Source organism: Pipra filicauda, unplaced genomic scaffold (assembly GCF_003945595.2).
Source record: "Pipra filicauda isolate LSUMZ 115617 unplaced genomic scaffold, ASM394559v2 scaffold352_size854550_pilon, whole genome shotgun sequence".
NCBI lineage: Eukaryota > Metazoa > Chordata > Aves > Passeriformes > Pipridae > Pipra > Pipra filicauda.
The window spans coordinates 149,440-172,464 of NW_024104479.1; the positions used below are offsets into that span (position 1 = coordinate 149,440).

The 23,025-nt window shown below is 51.2% G+C and overlaps 1 protein-coding gene across 1 annotated transcript in view; it reads right to left on the reverse strand.

Moving 5' to 3' along the window:
• CLPB (caseinolytic mitochondrial matrix peptidase chaperone subunit B) overlaps nucleotides 1-23,025 on the reverse strand; it is a 43,462-nt gene that overhangs the window by 16,412 nt on the left and 4,025 nt on the right. Inside the window, exons 2-5 of the mRNA XM_027736820.2 lie at nucleotides 18,761-18,864; nucleotides 14,606-14,734; nucleotides 4,610-4,707; nucleotides 1,799-1,913 (exon numbers count right to left, since the gene is read on the reverse strand). Of these exons, the coding sequence (XP_027592621.2) occupies nucleotides 1,799-1,913; nucleotides 4,610-4,707; nucleotides 14,606-14,734; nucleotides 18,761-18,864 (446 nt within the window). The remainder of the gene's footprint in view (nucleotides 1-1,798; nucleotides 1,914-4,609; nucleotides 4,708-14,605; nucleotides 14,735-18,760; nucleotides 18,865-23,025) is intronic.

Below are 23,025 nucleotides of genomic sequence, written 5' to 3' on the forward strand. Positions count from 1 at the left end.
GCTGCTGATCCCTCCTGCCCTTGCATCTTCCAGTGAAAAGGCAAATGAGCCCAACCAGATCCAGAGCACAGTCACTTATGGAAGTGCCTGGAAACACAATCCCAAGCCTTTTAGCTGCTCATTTGCATGGACTGGTCGGAGCATCCCAGCAGCTCCTGGGATGGCAGCAGCAACCTGCCTGTTTCTGACGTCAGGAGATGGAATACTTAATTCTGTTAATTTGTTCTGGGGATTTTGTTAAGATGAACCACACACCTACACCCGCTGAGGGGGGTGACCGAGCTGCCTCCCACCATCACCCAGTCAGGCACTTGGAGGAACCCTGTGTCCTTGGAGACGCCCAGTAACCATCGGTTAACCACCATCCACCTTCTCCCAGGCCTGTCCTGCTGCACACAGCAGGAAAGAGTGCTGCAGGGCTTGGATCTATCCCACAGAGAAAACAGGGAAGGGTTTTCCCTCTGTAGCAGCCATGTCAAGCTGTCAGGACCGTGGCTGCGGTAAGCTTCCCACCTGTGTTCCCAGTGCATCCCCCTGCACGATGCTGGGATAACAGCTGGACTTGACGATCTTAGAGGGCTTTTCCAACCTAAATGATTCCATAATTCTGTGATTCCATTCTATCCCCACTGCCCCAGACCTGCGCTGCTAACCCCAGAGCGCACGTTCCCTTTGTATTCCTGGCTAAGCTCCTCTGGAGACTGTTTGGATCATGCACCGAGTGACGGATTAAATCCAATTATTCAATTAAGGCAGCAGTTATAAATTAAACATATCAGCCAGGCGCGGTGGATCCGAGGATGTGGCGTGTGGCAGGTCTGCTCGCCAGCAAACAGCAGTGGCAAGGGCAGAGCGGAGGGATGGAGGGTCTACAAAGTGGCAGGAAAACCAGCTGAGAAGAAAATAAGTAACAAAAATAGCGAGGAAGCGCTTGAGAGAAAGAGTCCTGTCTCGAAATTCATCCTTCTGGAAAGAAAATTACAAAAACAGGGCAGAAGGGAAGGGGGGAGGAGGGGGCAGAGAGTCTCCCGCTACCTTTTGGTCCGATATCCCGAGGCTGCGGGGGTATCAAGCACATTCCCTATAATTCAATAAGAAAAACCTCCATAAAGGAAGGGACGTTAATGCACAGAAACACCACCTGTGTCAGGAACAGGCACTGCCCATTAATCACAGCTCCCCAATTAGCTGGGGATGCTGCCCTCAGGCACAGCCGCTCTCTGAACACACAGGGTGGCTGTTGTCTTTGCCGGAGCACAGGCTCCTTCCCACCTCCTTCCCGGCTCCTTCCTGGCTCCCAGCTCACAACGGGCTCCTCTTTGTTAACTCAAGGCAATGGGTTTGTGTTTCTGACAGCATGTTCCTTGTGCTTCTGCCCTGGCCTCAACAGCTCTTACTTTGCTGTCCTGTTTTCAGGCATTAACTGGGATGCACAGATGACTCAGGAATTACTGACAGGATTTGTTTGGCCTGGGACTGGCAAAACAAACCCAGCCCAGCCTGCTGGAGCCTTGATTTTATGGGATCACAGAATGGTTTGGGTTGGGAGGGAGCTTTAAGCTCATCCAGTTCCAGCTCCCTGCCATGGACAGGGACACCTTCCACTAGCCCAGGTTGCTCCAAGCCCTGTTCAACCTGGCTTTGAACACTTCCAGGGATGGGGAAGCCACTGTGAGTCCCCCCCCAACCTTGGGGACCTGCCCGGAGGCAACCTCAGATCATGGCTTTGGGGAACAGCTCGTCTCCCCTGTGGAGCTGGTGTGGGAGGGCAGAGCAGGTGGCATGTGGAGGGTCCTACCTGCCCCCACCGTGGCTATGGCGCTCTCCTGACCGATGATGTGCTCTTTGAGCCGCTGCTCCAGCGGGAACCTTCGCCGTTCCTCTATCTCCCTCCTGCGCTGCTCCTCCTGGAACTGTGGAGGGAAGAAAACATAGGGATCAGAGGCTGTATGGAGCACTGGGTCAGCACACAGTTTCCCCACCCCAGGGCGTCAGAGCCCTGCACAGAGACATTCCATGTCTCCGAGCCGGAGCTCCACTCCCAGCGCAGGGGAGCAGCATCCCAGGGCAGATGCAGCTCGGTCTGGAAGCACCAGCCCAAGAGTGAGGAAATTTCTGGATCTGCTGGGGATGGAGGCTGGGGTGAGTGGGAACGGGGATCCCACTCTGCAGCTGATGGGAAACCAGACCCTGTTCTGCCTCTGTACTAGTGTCACGGAGGGAACAACAGCACTGCTCATCAGCTCTTAACCATTAGGAGCTGCTTATTTTGGGAAATAAAGCCATGACTATTCTACCTAGATGGGTTTTTCCCACTCCACACATCTCTTGTTCAAAGACTCCAACCAGATCCTGCTGGGATGGCAGAGTGTCAGTGTGCCTTGCTGGGGACACCAGACACTGCTGCTTTGCAGACAAACCCATGGCAGCATGCAGGACAGCCCCGGAAAAAGCTCCTTCCTCGGGACATTGGCTTCCTTCCACCTCTAGCTCACAAGGAAGCTGAGCCCTTCAGAGCTCTCTCATGGAGAGACCTACGGATTGCTACCACCCAGAAGCTTCCATTTTCTGGAGCTGAAGGCTGAGCGTGTGTAGAGCAGCTTACAGAGACACCGGGCACGAGCACATCTCGGAGATGCTCGGGGACAGGATACTGGCAGAATCTCCAAGTGGGAGCAGGTCTTATGACGCAGGGAGCTTCCAGAGGCAAGAGGACAAACCCAGTCCTGCTGCATCCCCAGCAGTGCAGGCAGTAAGGTGAGGGGGCAGATTCTGCCCCTCTGCTTTGCTCAGGTGAGACCCCACCTGCAGTGCTGCCTCCAGCTCTGGAGATCCCAACACCAGAAGGACGTGGAGCTGCTCAAACGAGTCCAGAGGGGACCACAGAGATGGGACCTGCTGCCCACACTGCAGGGGATCAACCCAGGGCATGGGGGGTTTCTGGGCTTCCAGCACATGTTGTTTTAAGGAAGAAAAGTTGAGAATAAAATACTTGAACTCTTTAGGAGCAGGAGGGGGAGAGTTGTCTGCTGGGTAAATGCTCTCTGGAGCCCAGTGCCGGTGAGGAAACCTGCCCCAAACAGTTTGAAACTTGCCTTGGTTTTTATGCTTAACTAATAGCTGGAAGAGAGAAAGGAAATATATCTCTGGAGCTGTTCCCGAGGAAGATGATTGTACTTGTATATAAACCACCAGACAGCCAAGGCAGCCCGTGATGAATACTGAGCTGGGGGGGATCTGGTGCTCCCGGGGTTTCATCCTCCCCGGCAGCCGCGTTCCACCGAGAGTCTTTGAGAATTTATTGCTCATTTTAATCACTGCTAGAGAATGAATAGGCAGAACTATTACGGGATGGACACGTCCCATAGATTTTATTTACATATCCTTGTGACAGAATAACAAGGAGTTTTCATATGTATTTTTAATTTATTTTGATTTCCTTTATTCTGTAAAAAAAACCCCAGAACTCTGTGTGTGCTTTTCCTGGGCTTAGAGCACACTTGCCTGGTGTTGAGGGCTCTTGAGCTAGTTCCCAGTGCTAAACAGTCTGGAGAAATTTAAATATGCTCTCATGTATCCAGGGCTAAAAGGGAGAGAGAAGCCCTCTGTCATTGGAGGGGAAGCAGCCCCAGGACTGAGCTTGGTTCTTACAAGTCTGTCTTTGCCATTCAGGTCCTCTTTACCTCTGTCAGACCCATCTGGTATCCTCCCCTGTCTCCAACTGTGTTTGCTGAAGGATTTTTAAGGAATATTTCAGCCAGAATGAGCACATAGTTGCCCTCTCCTTGGCCCCCTTCTGGAAGCAGTGGTGTGAGACCTCCTAACCTGGAGCTGGTGTCCACTTCATCCCACCAACAGGATGGACCTTTCCAAGAAAACAAGCATCCACCTGTGTCTCGCTTCTTTTTCCATCCTGAACATCATGAGGTTGCTGGTTTAAACACATTTTATGACAAAAATGTCTCTTTTGGTTGTTTGCAAAGTGGCTGTTGGTTAATCTGCACATAGCCCTCTATGTGGAGTTGGGGGAAGTGAAATCTCATTTTAACCTTTCTTTAAACCCACAAGTTTGCCTTAGACTGGTGCTCATGAACACCTGGATCCCAGGCCACAAATCTAAGGATTGGCAGCCCTGGTTGTCTGACCAGGAATTTCAGAAAATACAGTAAAAACAGGCCCTGGATTTTACTGCATTTTGGCCAAGGGGTTACAGAGTAGTATGGGATTAGTGGACCTGGGTAGGTCACTGGTGAGTGAGAAATGGAAACCTGGAAGAGAAAGGCATAGCCACGGACACAGCTAAAATACTTCAGAAGGGGTTTTTTTCTTTATACATCATGTTGTTAATTTTTACAGACCTCTTTTGGAAAAGGATGGACCTCTAGGGGTGCTAAGGTGCTCCTCCATCACTTGCACCATAAAATCATACAATGATTTGGGTGGGAAAAGACCTTTCACATTATCAAGTCAAAGTGCTCACCCAGCACTGCCAAGGCCACCACTGACCCATGTCCCCAAGGGCCACATCCCCACAACTGTTATATACATCTTCTTTAAACTGTTCTTGTAGTGGGAAAGGAACCCAAATTGGCTGGAGTCTCAGGCTCACCTTCGCCTCTGACGCTCTCAGAAGGTTCATGACCTCCCCTTCACGGGCGTAATCCAGGGGGGTGTGTCCCATTTCATTCTTCTGCAGGGGGCTGGCACCTGATGGCACAAGAAATGAATAAGATCAGGGGCTCAGAGTTCAGTCTTGGGGCAGAAGGAGCAGGAAGCACATCCTGCCCGTTTCCGCCCCTAACCTTTGCTCTGGAGGGTGTCTGGATCAGAAAGGGACAATGTACAACCAGTGGTTACAAGCACGGGCGTCCGGGGAGGAAGAAAAGGGATTGTCACTGCTAACAATTGGCTTGCCAGGGGGAATGAGAGAGCACATGGTCACCAGAAGGAAATACAGTCTCACAAAAGCACCCACTCCCAGTCCTGTGAGAGCCACCCGGGACCGTTACGGCTCCAATTGGACACGCTGCCCATGCAAGCTGGAGCTGAAGCTGGAGCCTGTGGACCAGCTGCCCCTCCGAGCCCCAGGAGCACTTCTAGGGGGAAATCATGCCCTTCTTCAGAGTTTCATTAATAAAAAAAAGTCAAAAACCCCCAAAGACTGAGGTTGGATGGGCATCCCACAGAAACACACTTGCATGGAGAGAGCTCCCCATCCCAGATAACGTGGACTGTGGCAGAGCACTCATTGCCAAACTGGTCCCGGTTGCATAAGGAGGGAATCTCGATGAGATCAGGAGAGGGGGGTACTGTGGAATAGCTAGAGGGGCAAGCAAAGTCTTGGGACTCATCTCTGACTCTCAGCATCTCACGAGTTTTCTCTAAGGCAGAAGCTCAGCACTACACACTCCGTGATCCCATGACAGCTCCTAACATCAAGGGTTATGAGAATGAACTTTCAAATCAGCCTCAAACCCCCCAAACCAGTGCAGGAACTGATCATCCCACCAGTCATCAAGCCTTGGGAAACAGCCTGGTGGGGGAAGAGACCATAACTGTGCTCAGCAGGTCCGGGATGTCTTCCACCCCAATCCTTCCACTGCAATCCTGTGCAATTCACTCCTCCTTGCGCAGGGAGATTGGCCCACATGACCCCACTGGCAGTCCCTTCCAACCTGAACCATACTCTGATCCTGCTGGAACCACGGGAGCAAGCTGAGTACCTTGGTACAGGCAAACCAAGCTGCTCCTGTGCCTTGGGAGGGTGTAGAGCACCAGGAGAGCTCAATATCAGCGAGCAGCAACCAGAACAGATGAACAAGTGAGGGGAGTCAGTGGGAGCGGAGCTGCAGAGATTAGCCATTCCTAGGCATTGGCACCAGGGATCTATATTTGCTTACAGAATGAAAAATGTGCTCCATAAACATTCGACACAGAGTAATTTCTATGGCAAGCCTTGTCTTCCCAAATAAAGAATATGATTGAGACAGGTGAGATTGTAATAAACCCCACTGCCGGGGCCGTCCACTCAATATCCGTTAAAGAGACAGTGCTCCCCTGATCCTCCCCCTCCCCAAAACCCACCCAGGTCTGTGCAGCGAGCAGGGGGCACGCTCCTGGCTGCTCCAAATTATGACATCCTTGAGGCTAGGCCTGCTCTAGTTTGCGATGGAGGGTTTGTTTGGCTTTCCCCTGGATCTATCAATAATGGCTCTCCAATATTGGCCTAATCCCCCTGTTAATGGCTTTGACGACTTGACTAATTGCTGCAATAATTGATAGAACCCGACTCCTATAACTGGTCGATTCCAACCTCGAGTACCGGCAGCAATAAAATATTATGCTGCCATAAATAACAGTGTCACTTGGCTTGCTAATAGAAGGTAAGAGTGGCCACCAGTCCATTGGCGCCCCGGCTGACCCCTCTCCCCTATCCCCACCTCCTCCCTTGCCCTCTCCCACCCTGTGGCCGGCTGCAGCAGCGGCTGAGGGGACGCCAACCTTCCGAGACTTAATAGAAGGCAATTTGTCACCTCCCACTCGCTGTCTGTGGCTGGAGATGGACACCTGGGCAGCACCTCGGGCTGTGCGAGCCCGTCGCCTCCTCCCACCCCTCCCTGCTCATATTAGGAGGCCCTGGCTGATAATATTTGATAAATAGCGTGGGGGTTCCCTCTCTGCACCCGCCCGGCGCTGCCACGCTGCAGCAGCTGCAGAAGGTCACTCATTGGGGAAATATGTTCCTGTCAGCAGGATCGAAAAAAGTTTAGTGGAGTGACAGGCCTCAATTTTTCAAATTTTATTAACTCCATCCTCTTAACAATTTGTCTTGAATTCCTTCAGATTCTGGATAACTGTCAATAGAGCTGGCGATGCAGCGGGCGCTGGTACCTGGGTCCTCTGCTGCTGTCGTGATGGGGGGGTGACCAGAGGAGGGAGAGGTGGCAGGAGAAAAAGGAGGATGCCAAGGGCTCACAGAGGACTTGGAGGAGCATCCCAGCAATGCTCCCTGTGTCCTCAGCAGCCCGGGGACCCTGTTCCTGTCTCTCCATCCCGCCAGGGTAGAAGAGCAGCAGGTCAGAGCCTACTGCAGCCAGAACAAGGCTCACACTGCAGACAGACAGGATGGGGCACACAGTGGCATTCAGATATCATCATATGGACAAGCAGAGTGACACTGCTCCAAGAACAGACAGAGCATGGCTTGGGAAGGCCCTGGGCACCGGGACAAGGAGTCTTGAGGACCTTGTTTCGCAGTACAACCAGATATTGTGAGAGCTCCTGCTCCTCAGCACGCCAGGATGATATCCATCATCCTTTCTCCATATACCCACACATGTGCAGAGCTCCTAAGTTCATGCCAAACATGATGTCACTGTCACGTTTGTCCCCAGAAATATTTTGAGAGGGATTTATTTGCTCCCCTGCCCTAAGGGGAAACTATTCCTAAGCGCTCTGACACAGACAGAAATGTGCTGCTACTTGGACTCTTATTGCTCTCACCACGGTGGGATGCTGGATGCCTCGATGCTGGGATATGATTGGTTTCTAAATCCCAGTCTCATAGGATTTTAATTACTGGTCTGGTGTGGCGGGGAGTGGAACTGGCTGCGGTCGGCCGGAGGGTCGATACTCGGGCCCAGAACATATTGAGCCTCGGCGCTCGCAGACTCTATTGCACTATTTAATCATCTTTTGCAAAATTTACAGTGCAACAGAAGGAATCAATACGGAATTTATCACATTCCCTTGTAAATATGAGCATGGAGAGGGAGAGTGGATGTCAGGCACTCTGGCACGACAGCTGGCCTGGGCAGCAAACGTCTGGGAGCAAACCTCCAGGACAGACCACTCAGGGCAGCTACCACGCCTGTGACTCCCCAAAAACCAGCCCAGCCAGCTGCTGGGACTTGCATTCCCAGGGACAGCTGCAGCCACAGCGGCTGCATTTGTGTGCTGTGACCTGCTTGGAAGTGAAACGTTTTCCTAGCTGCTCTAAAGGCAAAATGGGAGGAAGCCACCCAGGTTGTGCAGAGCCTCACTCTGCACCGTGTGGTTTGCAGAGCCTGAGTCACAGAGTCATAGAATAGAATCAAGGAATTGTTTGGGTTGGAAAAGCCCTCTGAGAACATCGAGTCCAACCATTCCCCCAGCACTGCCAAGGCCACCACTAACCCATGTCCCCAAGTGACACATGCACATGTTTGTTATACCCCTCCAGGGATGGGGACTCGCCCACTGCCCTGGGCAGCTGTGCCAGGGCAGGACAACCCTTTCAGGGAAGAAATTTTCCCAATATCCAACCTAAACTGTCTGTGGCACAGCTTGAGGCTGTTTCCTCTTGTCTTGTCCCTGGTTGCCTGGGAGCAGAACCTGACCTCCACCTGGCTACATCCTCCTGTCAGGCAGCTGTAAGGAAAGAGGAGTTCTGCCCTGGGCTCCTGCTCAATCCAGGAGTGCAGCAAAACCGTGATGTCACCTTCTCAGGATGTGTTAAAACCAGTAACCGGCTGCTGGGGACCCGGGAGCCCGTTGTTCCCTAGGGATATCCTTTACCCTCCCTCTGGAAGGATGGACCCTTTCCACCTGGGATGCAACTGAAAACGCTCCAAGACACGTTATGCTGAACTCAAAACTGAAAAAGACAGCATTAATTAGAACCTGTTTTTTCCAGAGAACACCGAGAGCACTTTCGCTTTCTGATGTCCAAAGCCCACCCCCTGCAACACTGGCTCTGTAATTCGTTTACCACCACTCATCCTACTCACAAGATCTGCAATTACACTGGACTGAGAGGAGTGTGCAGCATCACCAGCAAATGCACTGGGCTAAATTTACCAGCAAATACAGTCCAGGATTATTATAACCTGGATTATATTATTATAACCTGGATTATTATATATAGATTATTATAACTGGGTTATTGCTGCTTCAGCTAGTAAGTTTTCACAAATATATGTTCTGTCCTTCCTCTCTCTCTTTCCCCTCTCATTAGAGATGAGGGGCTCCAAGAGAGCTGAAGTGAGCCTTTGGACAAGGGCATGGACTTACAAGGCAAGGGGGAATGGCTTCCCACTGACAGAGGGCAGTGTTAGATTGAATAATGAGAAGAAATTCTTCCCTGGGAGGGTGGGGAGGCCCTGGCACAGGTTGCCCAGAGAAGCTGTGGCTGCCCCATCCCTGAATGTGTTCAAGGCCACGTTGGACAGGGCCTGGAGCACCCTGGGCTAGTGGAAGGTGTCCCTGCCCGGGGCAGGGGGATGGAATTAGATGAGCTTTAAGGCCCCTTCCAGCCCTGTGAATTTGTGATTCCACTGAGGGTGTATTGCAGGAGGCATTTCCTGTGCATTAACAGCCTGGTCAGCCTGTGTGCTGGCTCTAGGAGGAGCTGGAAGCAAAGGGGATGATTTCTGATGATGGGAAGTAGAACCCAGGGCAGTCAGGGATGCCGAGAGCACTGGGGAGAACGGAGCACATATGGAGCCTGCTCAGGTTTGGCAGGAGGGGATGTGTCTGTTTCTGCTGTGGGATAGAGAGGGGAGGTCCCGACAAAAGGCATGGGTCAGTCTCTGAAGGAGGGAACTGCTCTACTACAAGGCAAGGATACGAAATGCAAGCCCCCACCCACCCATGTGCAGCAGCAGAGTAGTGCACTGCCACACAACGGTGTGAAAACAGCACTTCCACCCGTCAGCAGGTGACAGCTCAGCCAAGCCCTTGCTGCACGGACACACACACCAAACACACTGTGGAAAAGCACTTGGAAAAGCAATTTGAGATCCAAGAAAAATGACAGCTGAGCTGCTAAGCACCAGGGAAACCCTGTTTCTACACTTGTTGCTGTGCCCAGTTTCTCGGAGGCGTACAGGAGGAAGTGCTCACAGTTCCTGCAGCATCCTCTCCTGTGCTTTGTTTAGTGTAACTAATTTACTGAAAGGTTACCACAGCTCATGGCAGCACAAGCCGGTGAAAGGTGAACGGCATCCCATGCTGGGAGGAGGGTCATGTACCTGCAGGGTAAACCCCTCAGCAGCAGCAGTGCTGTCCCTAGGTCTAAATCACAGAATCACGGGATTGTTTGGGCTGAAGGGACCTTAAAGCCCATCTCACTCCACATCCTCTGTCATGGGCAGGGACACCTGCCACTAGCCCGGGTTCCTCCAAGCCCTGTCCAACCTGACTTTGAACATTTCCAGGGATGGGGCAGCCACAGCTTCTCTGGGCAACCTGTGTCAGGGCCTCCCCACCCTCACAGGGAAGAATTCCTTCCCAGTATCCCACCTAACCCTGCCCTCTGGTATTGGGAAGCCATTCCCCCTTGTCCTGTCCCTCCAGGCCCTTGTCCCCAGTCCCTCTCCAGCTCTCTTGGAGCCCCTTCAGGCACTGGAAGGGGCTTTAAGATCTCCCTGGAGCCTCCTCCAGGTGAACACCCCGAGCTCTCTCAGCCTGCCCCAGAGCAGAGGGTCTCCAGCCCTCAGAGCATCTCCATGGTTCTGGTCTGTTCTGGACCCACGAATCAGTGCCTGTCTGAGCTCCTCCGGCTCCCTGCATTTCAGCAACAGGTTCTGGAGCAGAACCAGATGTAGAAAGGTGGTTGATGGTGGCTTGGCTTCATAGCAGGGTTACCCCACTGCCAGCAGAAAGCAGTATCTTTTAATGCTGGCTATTTCATTTAAATACTGACATAATAAAAGCTCCCTCTAAAATGAGGAGACTCCTGTCACCAGCGAGCTGGCGACCCTGCCTGCCTTCCTCCAAGCCAAACACAAAGCCCCTGGAATCGATCGTGCCTGCAGTAGCAACTGGTGCACTCCGTGGCTGTGAGTGCCCACCCACCCCTTCCCTAAACACCGATATTTATGGTGTCACCTCAGGTCAGGGGACTGTGAAATGTCACCAACAACTGCCCGAAAGGACAACAGAGCCGCCACTTCGTCTCGCGGTCTGCTGGGCACACACATGCTGACCACAGGGCAGTAAGGTCCTGGAGGGGTCAAGCGAGTCACTGAACGGGCCACAAAAGGCCAGGGACCTGGGGTGAGGGGCAAGTGCATGGGGGCTTCCCTTAAAAAACAACAGCGGGGCGGGGGGAGATGGGAGCAGAGAGGGGCTGGGCGGTTAATGGCTTTGGCCCGAGGGCAGGGCACCGGGAGGGAAGTGTGAGGGAGAGTAAATGGAGAGTTAGTAAAAGGCAGGTGTAGAGAGGGAGCAAGAGGAGCCTGTTCCATGTCAGCAACCAGGAGCCATCCTGTGCATGAGTGTCAATGGCAGCACAGGGACATTACCCTCACAAAGGGCTGAGCCGTGTTCGATCTCCACACCGAGACCCTCGGCCGTGTATTCATCCCAGATTACACTGACAAGGAGGCAGGGATACCCCGCTTTGTTATCCCACGGAACTGGGAGGAGGGCAACACCCCCAGTCGATGCCATGAAATCCTCATGTCACGTGCCCATTGGGAACTCCAGCATCCAAAACTTGCTGAAAGGGCAGGGAAGGGTCCGCTGTCAGCCCAGCAGCTCAGAGTCCACCTGACAGAAAGGGAGGCTTATTACATTTAGCAAATAATCCTCATAAATCCTCATCCTAATCATGACTGCAACGGGTAAGTGGGTATTGTAGATTGTGAACCAGGATTAATCCGAGGAATGCTGTAAACTCAGCCCCAGGATCCTACCAGGGCTCCATCACTGGATGGAGATTCCCACTGGTGGATTGCTGTCCCCAGGATCTAAGCACCAGGACATGCTCATGTCTCTACAAGATGAGGATTTCCACTTGGAAACAAACCCTTAGTGTAGACTCTTGAACCTGATCCAGAAGGATTTCCATGGGGCTAGATTAAGAATGGAACAGTGATGAGTGACCATTACATTTTCTGGCTAAATTCTGAGTTTTCACTTTGATTTTAAACAATCCCTCCAGCTGTACCCAAACAAACACAGCCTCACAGACTGTTAAATGCTTTTTTTTCCAAGATTCAAGTGAGTTCTTTCGAGCTGAGATACTTTGCCACAAACAAAGAACTCTCTGTGAGCACTGGGCACAGAAGGGAACATTCACAGGGATGGCAGTGGCTCCAGGACAGACACAGAGACAGCTCTGGAACAAAAAGAACAGTCCTCTCTGTGAAGTGAGGCTTGGATTGGAATAGCACTTGGGGAGCTGAGCAGGGCACAGCTGGAGAAATAAGCTGGACTTACTCCTTGCATTGATTCATTCAGGATGGAGAAATTTTTTAGTGCCACCTTCACTTACTTCCACCCCTATTTTACCTGTACTTACTATAACCAAGGAGCTGCCTTGGTACTTTCAATGAACTGGTAATACACACGTTGTGCAAGGAGACTTTCCAAGGCAGAAATGAGGAGCTATTTTTGTAGAAGATGTTATTCCAAGTGATTCTGCCCCTCTGTTCTGCTCTGGTCAGACCCCACCTGCAGAGCTGCCTCCAGCTCTGGGGCACCAACATCAGAAGGATGTGGAGCTGCTGGAGCAAGTCCAGAGGAGGCCATGGAGATTCTCGGGGGGGCTGGAGCCCCTCTGCTCTGGAGCCAGGCTGGGAGAGCGGGGGGGGTTCAGCCCAAACCATTCTGTGATTCTATGATTCACGCCATGCCACATGGGAAACACTCCCCAGCCTCAAGAACCACAGACTCTCTGCACAGATCTGTTCCCAGCACTGCCAGGACATGGACTTTTCCAGCCCTTCAACCCCACTGCCACTCTCTGTAACACCCCAGAGCCCCCTGCACTCCCCAGGCCTGCACATTCACAACCCCCTGCTCCAGCAGGTAAAGCCCACTCCACTCCACTCCTCCCGTGGGCACCTCTGCCCACAACTGTGGGATCCCAGGGGTCTTGTCAGAGCAGTTCCTTCTGACTGCCAGTGCCCAGGCCAAGCAACAGCCGAACAGGTGCCACTGGCCTGTGCCACAGACGTGCAGTGAGTCTGATGCTCTGGGACCCTGCTGGGTTCCGTGTTCATGCAGTGCCTACACGTGCTGGGAACATGGAAGGGCTCTTCCATGTCAGACAAATGCTCTGGATGCCACATGGGCCAATGTTTTCATCTGAACGTTTCCCAGCCGCCACGTCCACGCACTCCCACAGCTTCCAGAGCAGCTGCCTGCTTTTCCATCTCCCTTCCCTGCAAGCATCCCTGAGGAACCCTGCCTTTGCAATAGGTTTTCTTTCAGTGGCTTTGTTTTTGGGTTAATTTATGGCCAGGAGCTGGGGTTCTGGTATCTGGCAGGCTCCCAGAGAAACCCTGACCTGGAGTTCAGTGCTACCCAACCTCAGCCTTTCACTCCTATTTTTCTATTTCTACTCTTTGTGAAAGATAACAAGCATATAATACAGATGAGTATCAAGGTTCAATGTTCCCACAATTACTTTTTCTTATCCCTTCTGGGGATGTTTAGCCATCACAGATGCTACTTTCCATTATCTTTTTAGTTGCTTTCTTAAGGAATGAGCCTTATGTGAGCATGTCATACCATTATCCACCCAGAATTAACTCCTGAGATGCCCACACCATGCAGATGACAACACTCCTCGGATTTTTGCAAAAATCAGCATCTGGCCAGCCAGACTCCAGGGAGCCTGTCTCTGGCAGGGCCAGGCTGGGGCTGTGGCCACTTGATGCTGCCCCTGGCAGAAGGCACCTGAGAGCAGACACAGCACTGCTGGTCAGGCTCATTCTGAGCTGGCCTTGATGGCCTTTGCAGGGAGGGGAGAAGTTGAAATTGTTGGAGCAGGAGGAATGATGGGGAAAAAGGCCATTGAGTCTGGAGGAAAGCAGAACTATAGACCAGCTTGGTGGTCTGAGGAACAGTGTGCTAAGGTAAGAGCACTGAGACGGTGCAGGTACACATTAAGCAGACACCAGCTCTGGAGAACAGCACAACACAGTCACAAATGTCATCCTGGGAAGGAGCAGCAGGAGGATGCATATAAAAGCAGCTGTCACGGCAGCACGTCTCTATTCTGTTAGCTAAATGCATCTTCTTATTCTACTCCACTAGTGCTGATGAGCTTTTTCCCCACAAAGACAGTCAAGCATTGAACAGGCTGCCCAGGTGAGTACCCAAGAGAGGAGAGTGAAGCAGGATCGACGAGGAGAAGGGTTTTGTGATTTAACTGTGAGGACCAATAACTGCACAAGGTAATTCCTACCTATTCTCACAAGAGCTGCCCAGACACCAACAGTACTTAAGCCTCCACCATTTCATGTGGGTACCAGCACCTATCCCATGCCTTGTCTACTGGATGATCTCTAAGGTCCCTTCCAACCCAAACCATTCCAGGATTCTGTGATTCTATGGCCATTGAACTGCAGAAGGAAACAGAAGACTCGATGATTAAGATGAGGGCAGCCAACAAAAGTACATGAGAAAAACCACTGGAATGAATGGGAAAACTAAAAAGTAAAGAAACTAAAAGTAAAGAAACTAAAAAGTAAAGAGATCAAACCAAACAGTAAATCACATCTAATTGTGACAGTGACACAGTGGGGGCTGTGTCTGAGCCTGACAGCTCTGTGGGATGGGCTGACTCAGAAGTGCTCCTGGCCCAAGAGCTGGGTGGAACTGCAAAACTCACCTGCATCCAGCAGCAGTTTGACTGTCAGGTAGTCGTCAGCCAGCACGGCGTAGTGCAGAGCTGTGCAGCCCTTGAAGTTGGCTCGGATGTTCAGACGGTTGCTGAAGTCATCCTCCCGGGTGACAAGGACTGCAGGGAACAAAGTGTGAAAGCTCAGCCATGGGCAGGGACACTTTCCAATAGAACAGGCTGCTCCAGGCCCCATCCAACCTGGACACTTCCAGGGATGGGGCAGCCACAGCTTCTCTGGGCAATCTGTGCCAGGGCCTCACCACCCTCACAGGGAAGAATTTTTTCCCCATATCTTATCTAAATAATTATTTCAGCAAACAGAATTGGAGCTGTGAGAGAAGAGAGTGCTGCTCTGCTATGGCTTGACCTTCAAGCAAATTTCTGATCCTGGGAGTGCCCAGCAGCCCATGAGTCTGGGCAGGGCACAGCTCTGCAGGAAGGGTCTGCAGCACCCATACTCTCTTGTAGCTGGTCTAAGGGTCAAGCTTTAGAAAACCTGGATTTTAAGTCCTTTGCTCTAGTCACCAGCAAAAAAAAGGGAGAATGATCTTTTACAGGGGCAGATAGCGACAGGACAAGGGGGAATGGCTTCAAACTGCAAGAGGGCAGGGTAAGATTGGATACTGGGAGAAATTCTTCCCTATGGGAGTCGCGAGGCACCGGCACATGTTGCCCAGAGGAAGTACTACAGCACCCAGCCTCACCACAGAGCCTGAGTGACAGTGGGGTTGGTGTGTGCTGTCTCCTAACAAATAAACACCACCCACCCAGTGGGCCAAATCCTGCTCCTGGAAGTGTGCCCAGCTCCCTGGTGAAAGAGTCTGTACCCAAAACTCAGCAAACCCAGGCTCAGGGACAGGGAGAACTTCCAAGTGCTCTGAGCACCTTATACTTTGTCACGGCAAAGCAAGTGGAGCTGGAAAGTGGGTGGCCCGCAGGGACATCTCCACGGTCCCTCCTAAGAACCAGTGACAGATTTCCAGAAGATTTGAAAAGTTCAGAAGAGAGAAACACTGTGATGAATACCTGATGCTGTCTGAGCCCAGCATCTCCGCTAATGAACCGCAGTCCCTCCAGGAAGATCAATTAATGCCCTGGCTCCTTTCCTTCCCTGGGTCCTTTCTCCAAGCACACAGGGTGAGTATGTATATTTATTTATTTGTCGTCATTTCCTACCCAGGGAGGAGCAGGATAATGAACTGCGTGCGTCAGGGAAGATGAATCTGAGATACTAGGGAGCAGTGCAGTAAAGAGATTAAAGTGTTATTATTGTTGGGTTTTTTCCCCCATGGTCCGTTGTGACAGCTCGGCCGTCATCCGTAAAAAATGTCTCCAAGAGAGATAATCATCGGAAACTCAATAAAGCGTCAGGGGAAGCCTCGTCCACCATCAATCACTGGGTGCCTGGAAATTTTCAGCCCTCTGTCTCCCTTCCTGCCATCCATATAAATGTCTGTAATATATTTTGTGCAGTGGTTGTGGAGCATACCCTCTCGATTTGGATGTTTTTATGAAAAAATATTTATACACGAAATATGTAAATGTCTAAAAAAAAGAGAAAAAACAAAGGCAGTTTCTCTCTCTCTCTCTCTCTCTCTCTTTTTAAAAACGCAACTGAATTTATTCTTTTTAATAAAACATGTCAACCAAAGAATTAATGCAACTTCTTACGGAGTGGCCTTATCTTTTCTTCACCCCAAAATATATAACATTATAGAGGGATGAATGCAGACAAAAACAATTAACTTCCTTGGTTGATATACTTTGTCTTAAATAAAGTCTATGTACATGCATTATGTATTGGCATTCCATTGCTCATTTTTTAATGTTGTTTCATACATTTTGCAATCCCTGCTATAGGGATCTGATCTATGTATGCTCTCCCTCCCATCAAGGAGCAGGTCTGCTGCTGGGTCACAGTGAGGGATGAGAGCAGGGAGCTTTTAAAAATATAAAATAACGCCCTGTCAAAGCTGTCACCTCACTGATCCATCTTCTTAACTCAACCTGTGCTTTATGAAAGGTTCAAATATTACACCTTCATTAGGCTTTCACAGAGCTTTTGTCTCTTAGCACTGAGGCAGAAGCACAGACAGGCCAGTGGACAATGTCACCGTGTGTCAGCGGCAGCCGGGGTGTGTCACCCACAGGGTGGCTGCAGGACCAGGGAGTGACCATCTCCCCGTGCCGGGCACTGCTGAGGCCACACCTCAAATCCCCGTTCACTTCTGGGCCCCTCACGACCAGAAAGACACTGAGGTGCTGGAGGGTGTCCAGAGAAGGGCAACAGAGCTGGGGAAGGGTCTGGAGCACAAGATTGATGAGGAGCGGCTGAGGGAGCTGGGGGGGCTCAGCCTGGAGAAGAGGAGGCTCAGGGGGGACCTTCTGGCTCTGCAACCCCCTGACAGGAGGGGGGAGCTGGGGGGGGGTCAGGCTCTGCCCCAAGGGAACAAGGGACAGGAGGAGAGAAAATGGCCTCAAGTTGTGCCAGGGGAGGTTTAGGTTTGATATTTGGGAAAATTTCTTCACAGAAAGGATTGTCCAGCCCTGGCACAGCTGCCCAGGGCAGAGGAGAAGTCCCCACCCCTGAAGGGATTTAACAAACGTGGGGATATGGCACCTGGGAACATGGGTTAGTGGTGGCCTTGGCAGTGCTGGGGGAGTGCTTGGACTCAATGGTCTGGCAGGGCTATTCCAACCTAAACAATTCCACAATTCTATTCCATGACTCCATGACTCAGGCTCTGCAAATTACACAGGCAGAGTGAGGCTCTGCACAACCTGTGTGGCTTCCTCCCTCAGAGCAGCTGGGACAAGTTTTAACTTCCAAGCAGGTCACAGCACACAACTGTGTTGTGTCCTGGGAATGCTGTCCCTGGGAATGCAAGTCCCAGTGGCTGACTGGGCTCTGGCAGGGCAGTGGGGATGGCTGGGACACATCCCATGGCTGGGCTCTGGCAGGGCAGTGGGGATGGCTGGGACACATCCCAGGATTGGGCTCTGGCAGGGCAGTGGGGATGGCTGGGACACATCCCATGGCTGGGCTCTGGCAGGGCAGTGGGGATGGCTGGGACACATCCCAGGATTGGGCTCTGGCAGGGCAGTGGGGATGGCTGGGACACATCCCATGGTGGTCCAGCTCAGATGTGAGATCAGCAGGTCAGCACAGCGCTCGGATGGGGAAAAGGTTTCTGGAATGGGGAAGGAAACAGCCAGGGAATTTTAGGATGGTTGAGTCCTGCCAGCATTCCTGCCAGGTTGGAGAACAGAAGCATGCCTGAATATGCAGCTGGCTGCTGCGAAGCACAGCTGGGCACCAAGAATCCAGACATCCCCCCCGAGATTCCACCAATAATCACAAACCCAAGAAAATTTAACCACCATTTATCGTCACTGGAAGTGGAAGCAGTCTGGGAAATTTAAATTGGCCTGTATAAACAAAGCAAATGACTGAGCAACCTGGTCTAGTGGAAGGTATCCCTGCACATGGCAGGGGGTTTGACTGGATGGGTTTTACAGGTCCCTTCCCACCTCAACCATTCCATGATCCTGTGATTCTGAGTCTGCCTCAACATCCCAGTGATGGGGATAATGAAGGGGGGAGACTGGAACCTGAGACATCGACGAAGAATAATCATAATGAGATGACATGACTCTGCAGAAAATGTCCTTGTTTCCATGGAAAGGCTTCCAGGGCTGAGAGCTGGCACTGATGCCTGCCCAAATCCAGCAGTAGTCACTGCAACCAGTTACATCATTCAGCTTTATTTCAATTGGCCAAGTCTTTCTGCATTTTGTATCTCCTGATAAGATCTGGATTAAAGCTGCTGGTGGAATACACTGCCTTGAACCCTTCCCCTTCCCCAGCACATGGCTGCATGTGGGTCAATGGGATGACGTTCCTATCTATGACTTTGTATTATGTTCTATATAAAACCAGTTTCCCTCTGGGAAGTTGAAGGATTGCTTCTACATACCAGCTACATAAGGTTTCTTTCCTCTTTAGACACACACTCACCCACATACCATCAGCTTCTTTGCATTTAAATGGAAGCTGAAGCTAGCTCTAAAAAAAACCCACAAGGAAAAAATATTTTGGGACCTGAAAAGCAAATGCTGGTAGCTGCACAGAAACTATCTTACCTTCCAAGGAGTGGAGGCCCTTTTCTTTGGCAATCTCATACACGCTGCTGAAATCATCGCCAAGGTTTGGATCTGCGTTAGCTGCGAGCAGGGCCTTCACCACACTGTCACAAAACGGAAGGAAAGTAAGGCAGAAGTAGGATATGAGGAATTAAAGTCCTTCAGAGACCGAGAAGTGCTCAGAAAGCCCTCCTCAAACGTTCCCAGGAATGTTAATATGTTAATATTGTTAAGAAACCACAATTACAACTGAATATTCAACAAACAGGATTCCAGCAGCATATTTTAGAATGAATGAGATGGGGGAGGCACTGAAGGAACAGGTGACATCATAGGGATATGCAGCTCTCCCAAGAAGACCTGCACAGAACATGCTCCGAGCACGTGGCATTCCCAGATGCAGATCTCGGCTCCAAGGTCACCCCTGTCCCTGCAAGAAGGAAAATTATTGTAACCTATATTGGTGCCATCCTACCACCACAAAAAGAGCAAACAACTTCCATGGGAAGCAAGTCTGCAGAAGGCCCTGAAGATGATCAGAGAGCTGGAGCACCTCTGCTACGGAGACAGGCTGAGAGAGCTGGAGGCAGCACTGCAGGTGGGATCTCACCAGAGTGGAGGAGAGGGGCAGAATGCTCTCCCTCGTCCTGCTGCCCGTGGTGCTGGGGATCACACGGTTGGATTTTGGGCTGCTAGCAAATGCTGCACATGATGAAGACACTGCAGCAGGACAGAACCACACAGCACACACTGTCCAGGCAGTTTTGGTGTGGAAGTCCTCAATCTCTGCTTCTGAACCCAAACAATCATCAGGCCAGAATTAGATTTCTCACCACTTCTGAAAGCAGCTTGAAGCCAGTTAATTCTTAATTTTTTTCCCAGGGTTCAAGCTTCCCATGACAACTAGACAGTAACTCGTTTGTTAGCATTCATCAGCGGTGACACGGCTCACAGGCTGACAGCGCCGCAGCCTGACTGACACGTATCTGCGGGCTCTGGCCTGTCAAGTCACATCTGGAATTTAACTTAAGCTTCTCTCTCATTTACCCTATAAATGCATTAGCAGAATCAGAGGTGGTTATTTTATTCTTTGAGGATGGTGCATTAGAGGCCGGCTCCTTACTGGCACCAGCGCGCTCCTCACCACGTCCAGAGTCCCCTTTAGTGAGCACAGCACCAGGACAGGGGGTAAGAGACAGAATCACAGGAATTGTTCAGGTTGGAAAAGCCCTCTAAGACCATTGAGTCCAACCATTCCCTCAGCACTGCCAGGGCCACTGCTAACCTAAGGGCCACCACCGTTTAAATCTCTCCAGGGATGGGGACTCCCCCTGTGCCCTGGGCAGCTGTGCCAGGGCTGGACAACCCTTTCTGGGAAGAGATTTTCCCAATATCCAACCTAAACCTTCCCTGGAACAACCTGAGGCAGTTTCCTCTTGTCCTGTCCCTTGTTACCTGGGAGAAGAGACAGACCTCCACCTATATAATACAGCCATTGTATAAACTCATTCCCTCCAGTATAAAGCCATTCCCGCAGTATAAAGTCACTCTCCCTGCTATAAAGACATTCACAGAATCACAGAATGGTTTGGGTTGGAAGGTAGTTTCAACCTCCCTGCTACTCTTCCCAGTACAAAGCCATTCTCTCATTTAAACAGGATAAAGTCATAGAACCACAGAATCATTTGGATTGGAAAACCCTGTGACACCATTGAGCCCAACTGTTCCCCCAGCACTGCCAAGGTCACCACTAACCCATGTCCTCAAGTGCCACATCTGCATGGCTGTTAAATCCCTTCAGGGACAGGGACTACACCACTGCCCTAGGAAGCCTATGCCAGGGCTGGACAACTCTTTGAGGGAAGAAATTATGTGCCTCAATTAAGCCTTTGACAATCTTGCCCTAGCAGCTGACTTACAGTGATCCTTGTATCAGCTCTTCCAACAGCCCCACCAGGGAGCTGAGTCTCTGATCACTCAAGTCCTTGGAAGTACAGGTTCTGACACGGTCAAACCACCCTTCTGGGACCCCATTCTTATGGCTGTCACCACCAAAGAGATCCCTCTACTCCAATTTTAGCTCACAGGCCAAAATATCTTCAGGTCCCTGCATCTGCCTCATTTTAAGGGAAATGATCCCAAGTCCCAGTGTAGGACTTTAATCCACAACCTTATAGCCCATGGGTGAGCTTCAGGTACCGAGTGAGTTTTATGGTAACACAGGATGACTTGCCATTTTCTTGATAACTCCATCCATCTTCCTTTCCTGCTCTCAGTGACTACATAGAAATGAATGTTCTTCCCAGGCACTCCATCAGATATCACCTCTGTGTGCTCTTGGACACTCAGGAAGCCCCTTCCTCTTCATCCTTCAGCATTCTCTGGGCAGTGACCTTTTGTGAGAAGTTGAGCAGAGGACCACAACTGTTACATGCAAGGTGGTGTAAGCGTGACATGGTGGGTGATGATGGCAGAACTGCTCTGCCCTCTCTGTGAACTACCCCCTGCACCATATTCACCCCGTGGTAAGAAACATTCCCGTAGCTCTTACCATAGCTGGAAGGCTCAAGTTTAATAAGCACAGATATCACTTCCTGGCAAACTCTGCTCTTCCAAAATCCTGGCACTGGTCTAGTAACAACACATCACACATCCAGGCTCTCTCTCCAATCATCTTTCAATCTCATCTCCGATTTTTGGGATGTGCCAACCCCTCCAGGCACTTCTCCATCAGCCAGACATTCCTGGAATCACAACTATTGATTGTACCTATCCAATTTGCAGGTAATGGGACATTCAAGCAAATTAGGCTGTAGGAGAGGTAACAGCACCATCAAAATGCAGAGGAACTGCATTCAGTGGCACAAAGCATGTGAATGTCCCTGGAACATGGAAGTGACTTGCAAAATCAGGAGATTACAGGAGCTCCAAGAGAGCTGGAGAGGGACTTTGGACAAGGGGTGGAGGGACAGGACAAGGCAGAATGGCTTCCCACTGATAAAGGGCAGGGTTAGAAGGGATACTGGGAAGGAATTCTTGGCTGCGAGGGTGGGGAGGCCCTGGCACAGGGTGCCCAGAGAAGCTGTGGCTGCCCCATCCCTGGAAATGTTCAAAGTCAGGTTGGACAGGGCTTGGAGGAACCTGGGCTAGTGGCAGGTGTCCCTGCCCATGGCAGGGGGGTTGGAATGAGATGAGCTTTAAGGCTCCTTCCAAACCCAAACTACCCTGTGATGAGCGAGTTTTAAACAGCGGATTCTCTGGCCAGTACACCTCCTGAGTTCCTCCTCTTGCTGCCAGGCATTTGGGCAGAACAGCACCCCATGCCAGATCCTAGAAGGAGCCGATGGCTGGCTGGGCTGCTCCAGCCTCCCTCATAACTCACCTGTGCTCAACAGCCTCAACAAGCTGAGTTTTAATTTGCTGATCAAGTTTTGATTGGATTAGAGGCAGAGCCTATTCATCAGCGTGAATATAAATCTGAATTGACCCTGGTGATGACTCAGAGGGCAATGCTGGGCTGGAGTTGGCTGGGCAGTTCAATCGATTGGGGAAAGTGCTTTCTGCTTGTAATGGCCGGACCAACATATTGTTCAATAAATAAATACACATACACAATGCAGGGGGTGGGAAATCAATGACAAGATGCATCAGGAGAGGCGCTGTGCCTGAGCCAGGGCGCCGGCAGCTGGGGTTGGTGAACCAAGGAGGCCGGTGATCCCCCTGACCGCGAGGCGCCGGCACAATGCAGGCGCTGGGCGCGCTCGGATACGCGGCTGCCCCGTGCGGGAGCCACAGCTCCTGCCTGGACACAAAGGAGATCCTTCTGTGGCTGTATCTTAGCTGTGTAAAACTCAGTAGGGCTGGGAGGAGCTGCTGCTCGCACTCCAGCCCCTGTCCACTCCTTTTTTTCCCCTTGGATGAGGCTAAACGTGGACGTGTGCCTTCCCAGGAACATGTGCTCGCCTACCCGTGGCACAGAAAGCCAGGCAGCCACAGCATTCCCTCGCTCTGTGGTGGTTCATTATTGACCTAGATGAAAATGACTGACTCCTCAAACAAGGATAAAAAGGGACTACGAGATCCAAAAAAGCCTTGCTCCCTGCCTGGGAAAACAAGCAGAGAGGCCATTTCCATGGCTTGGAGAGGTGCAGGAACCTGCTAAACTGACAATATCTCACTGTGCCTGACCTACAGGACATTAGATGCTGTTAATCCCTGAAAAGAGGGGTACTCATGCCCAGAGGTCTGAAATGGGGACACAAGGC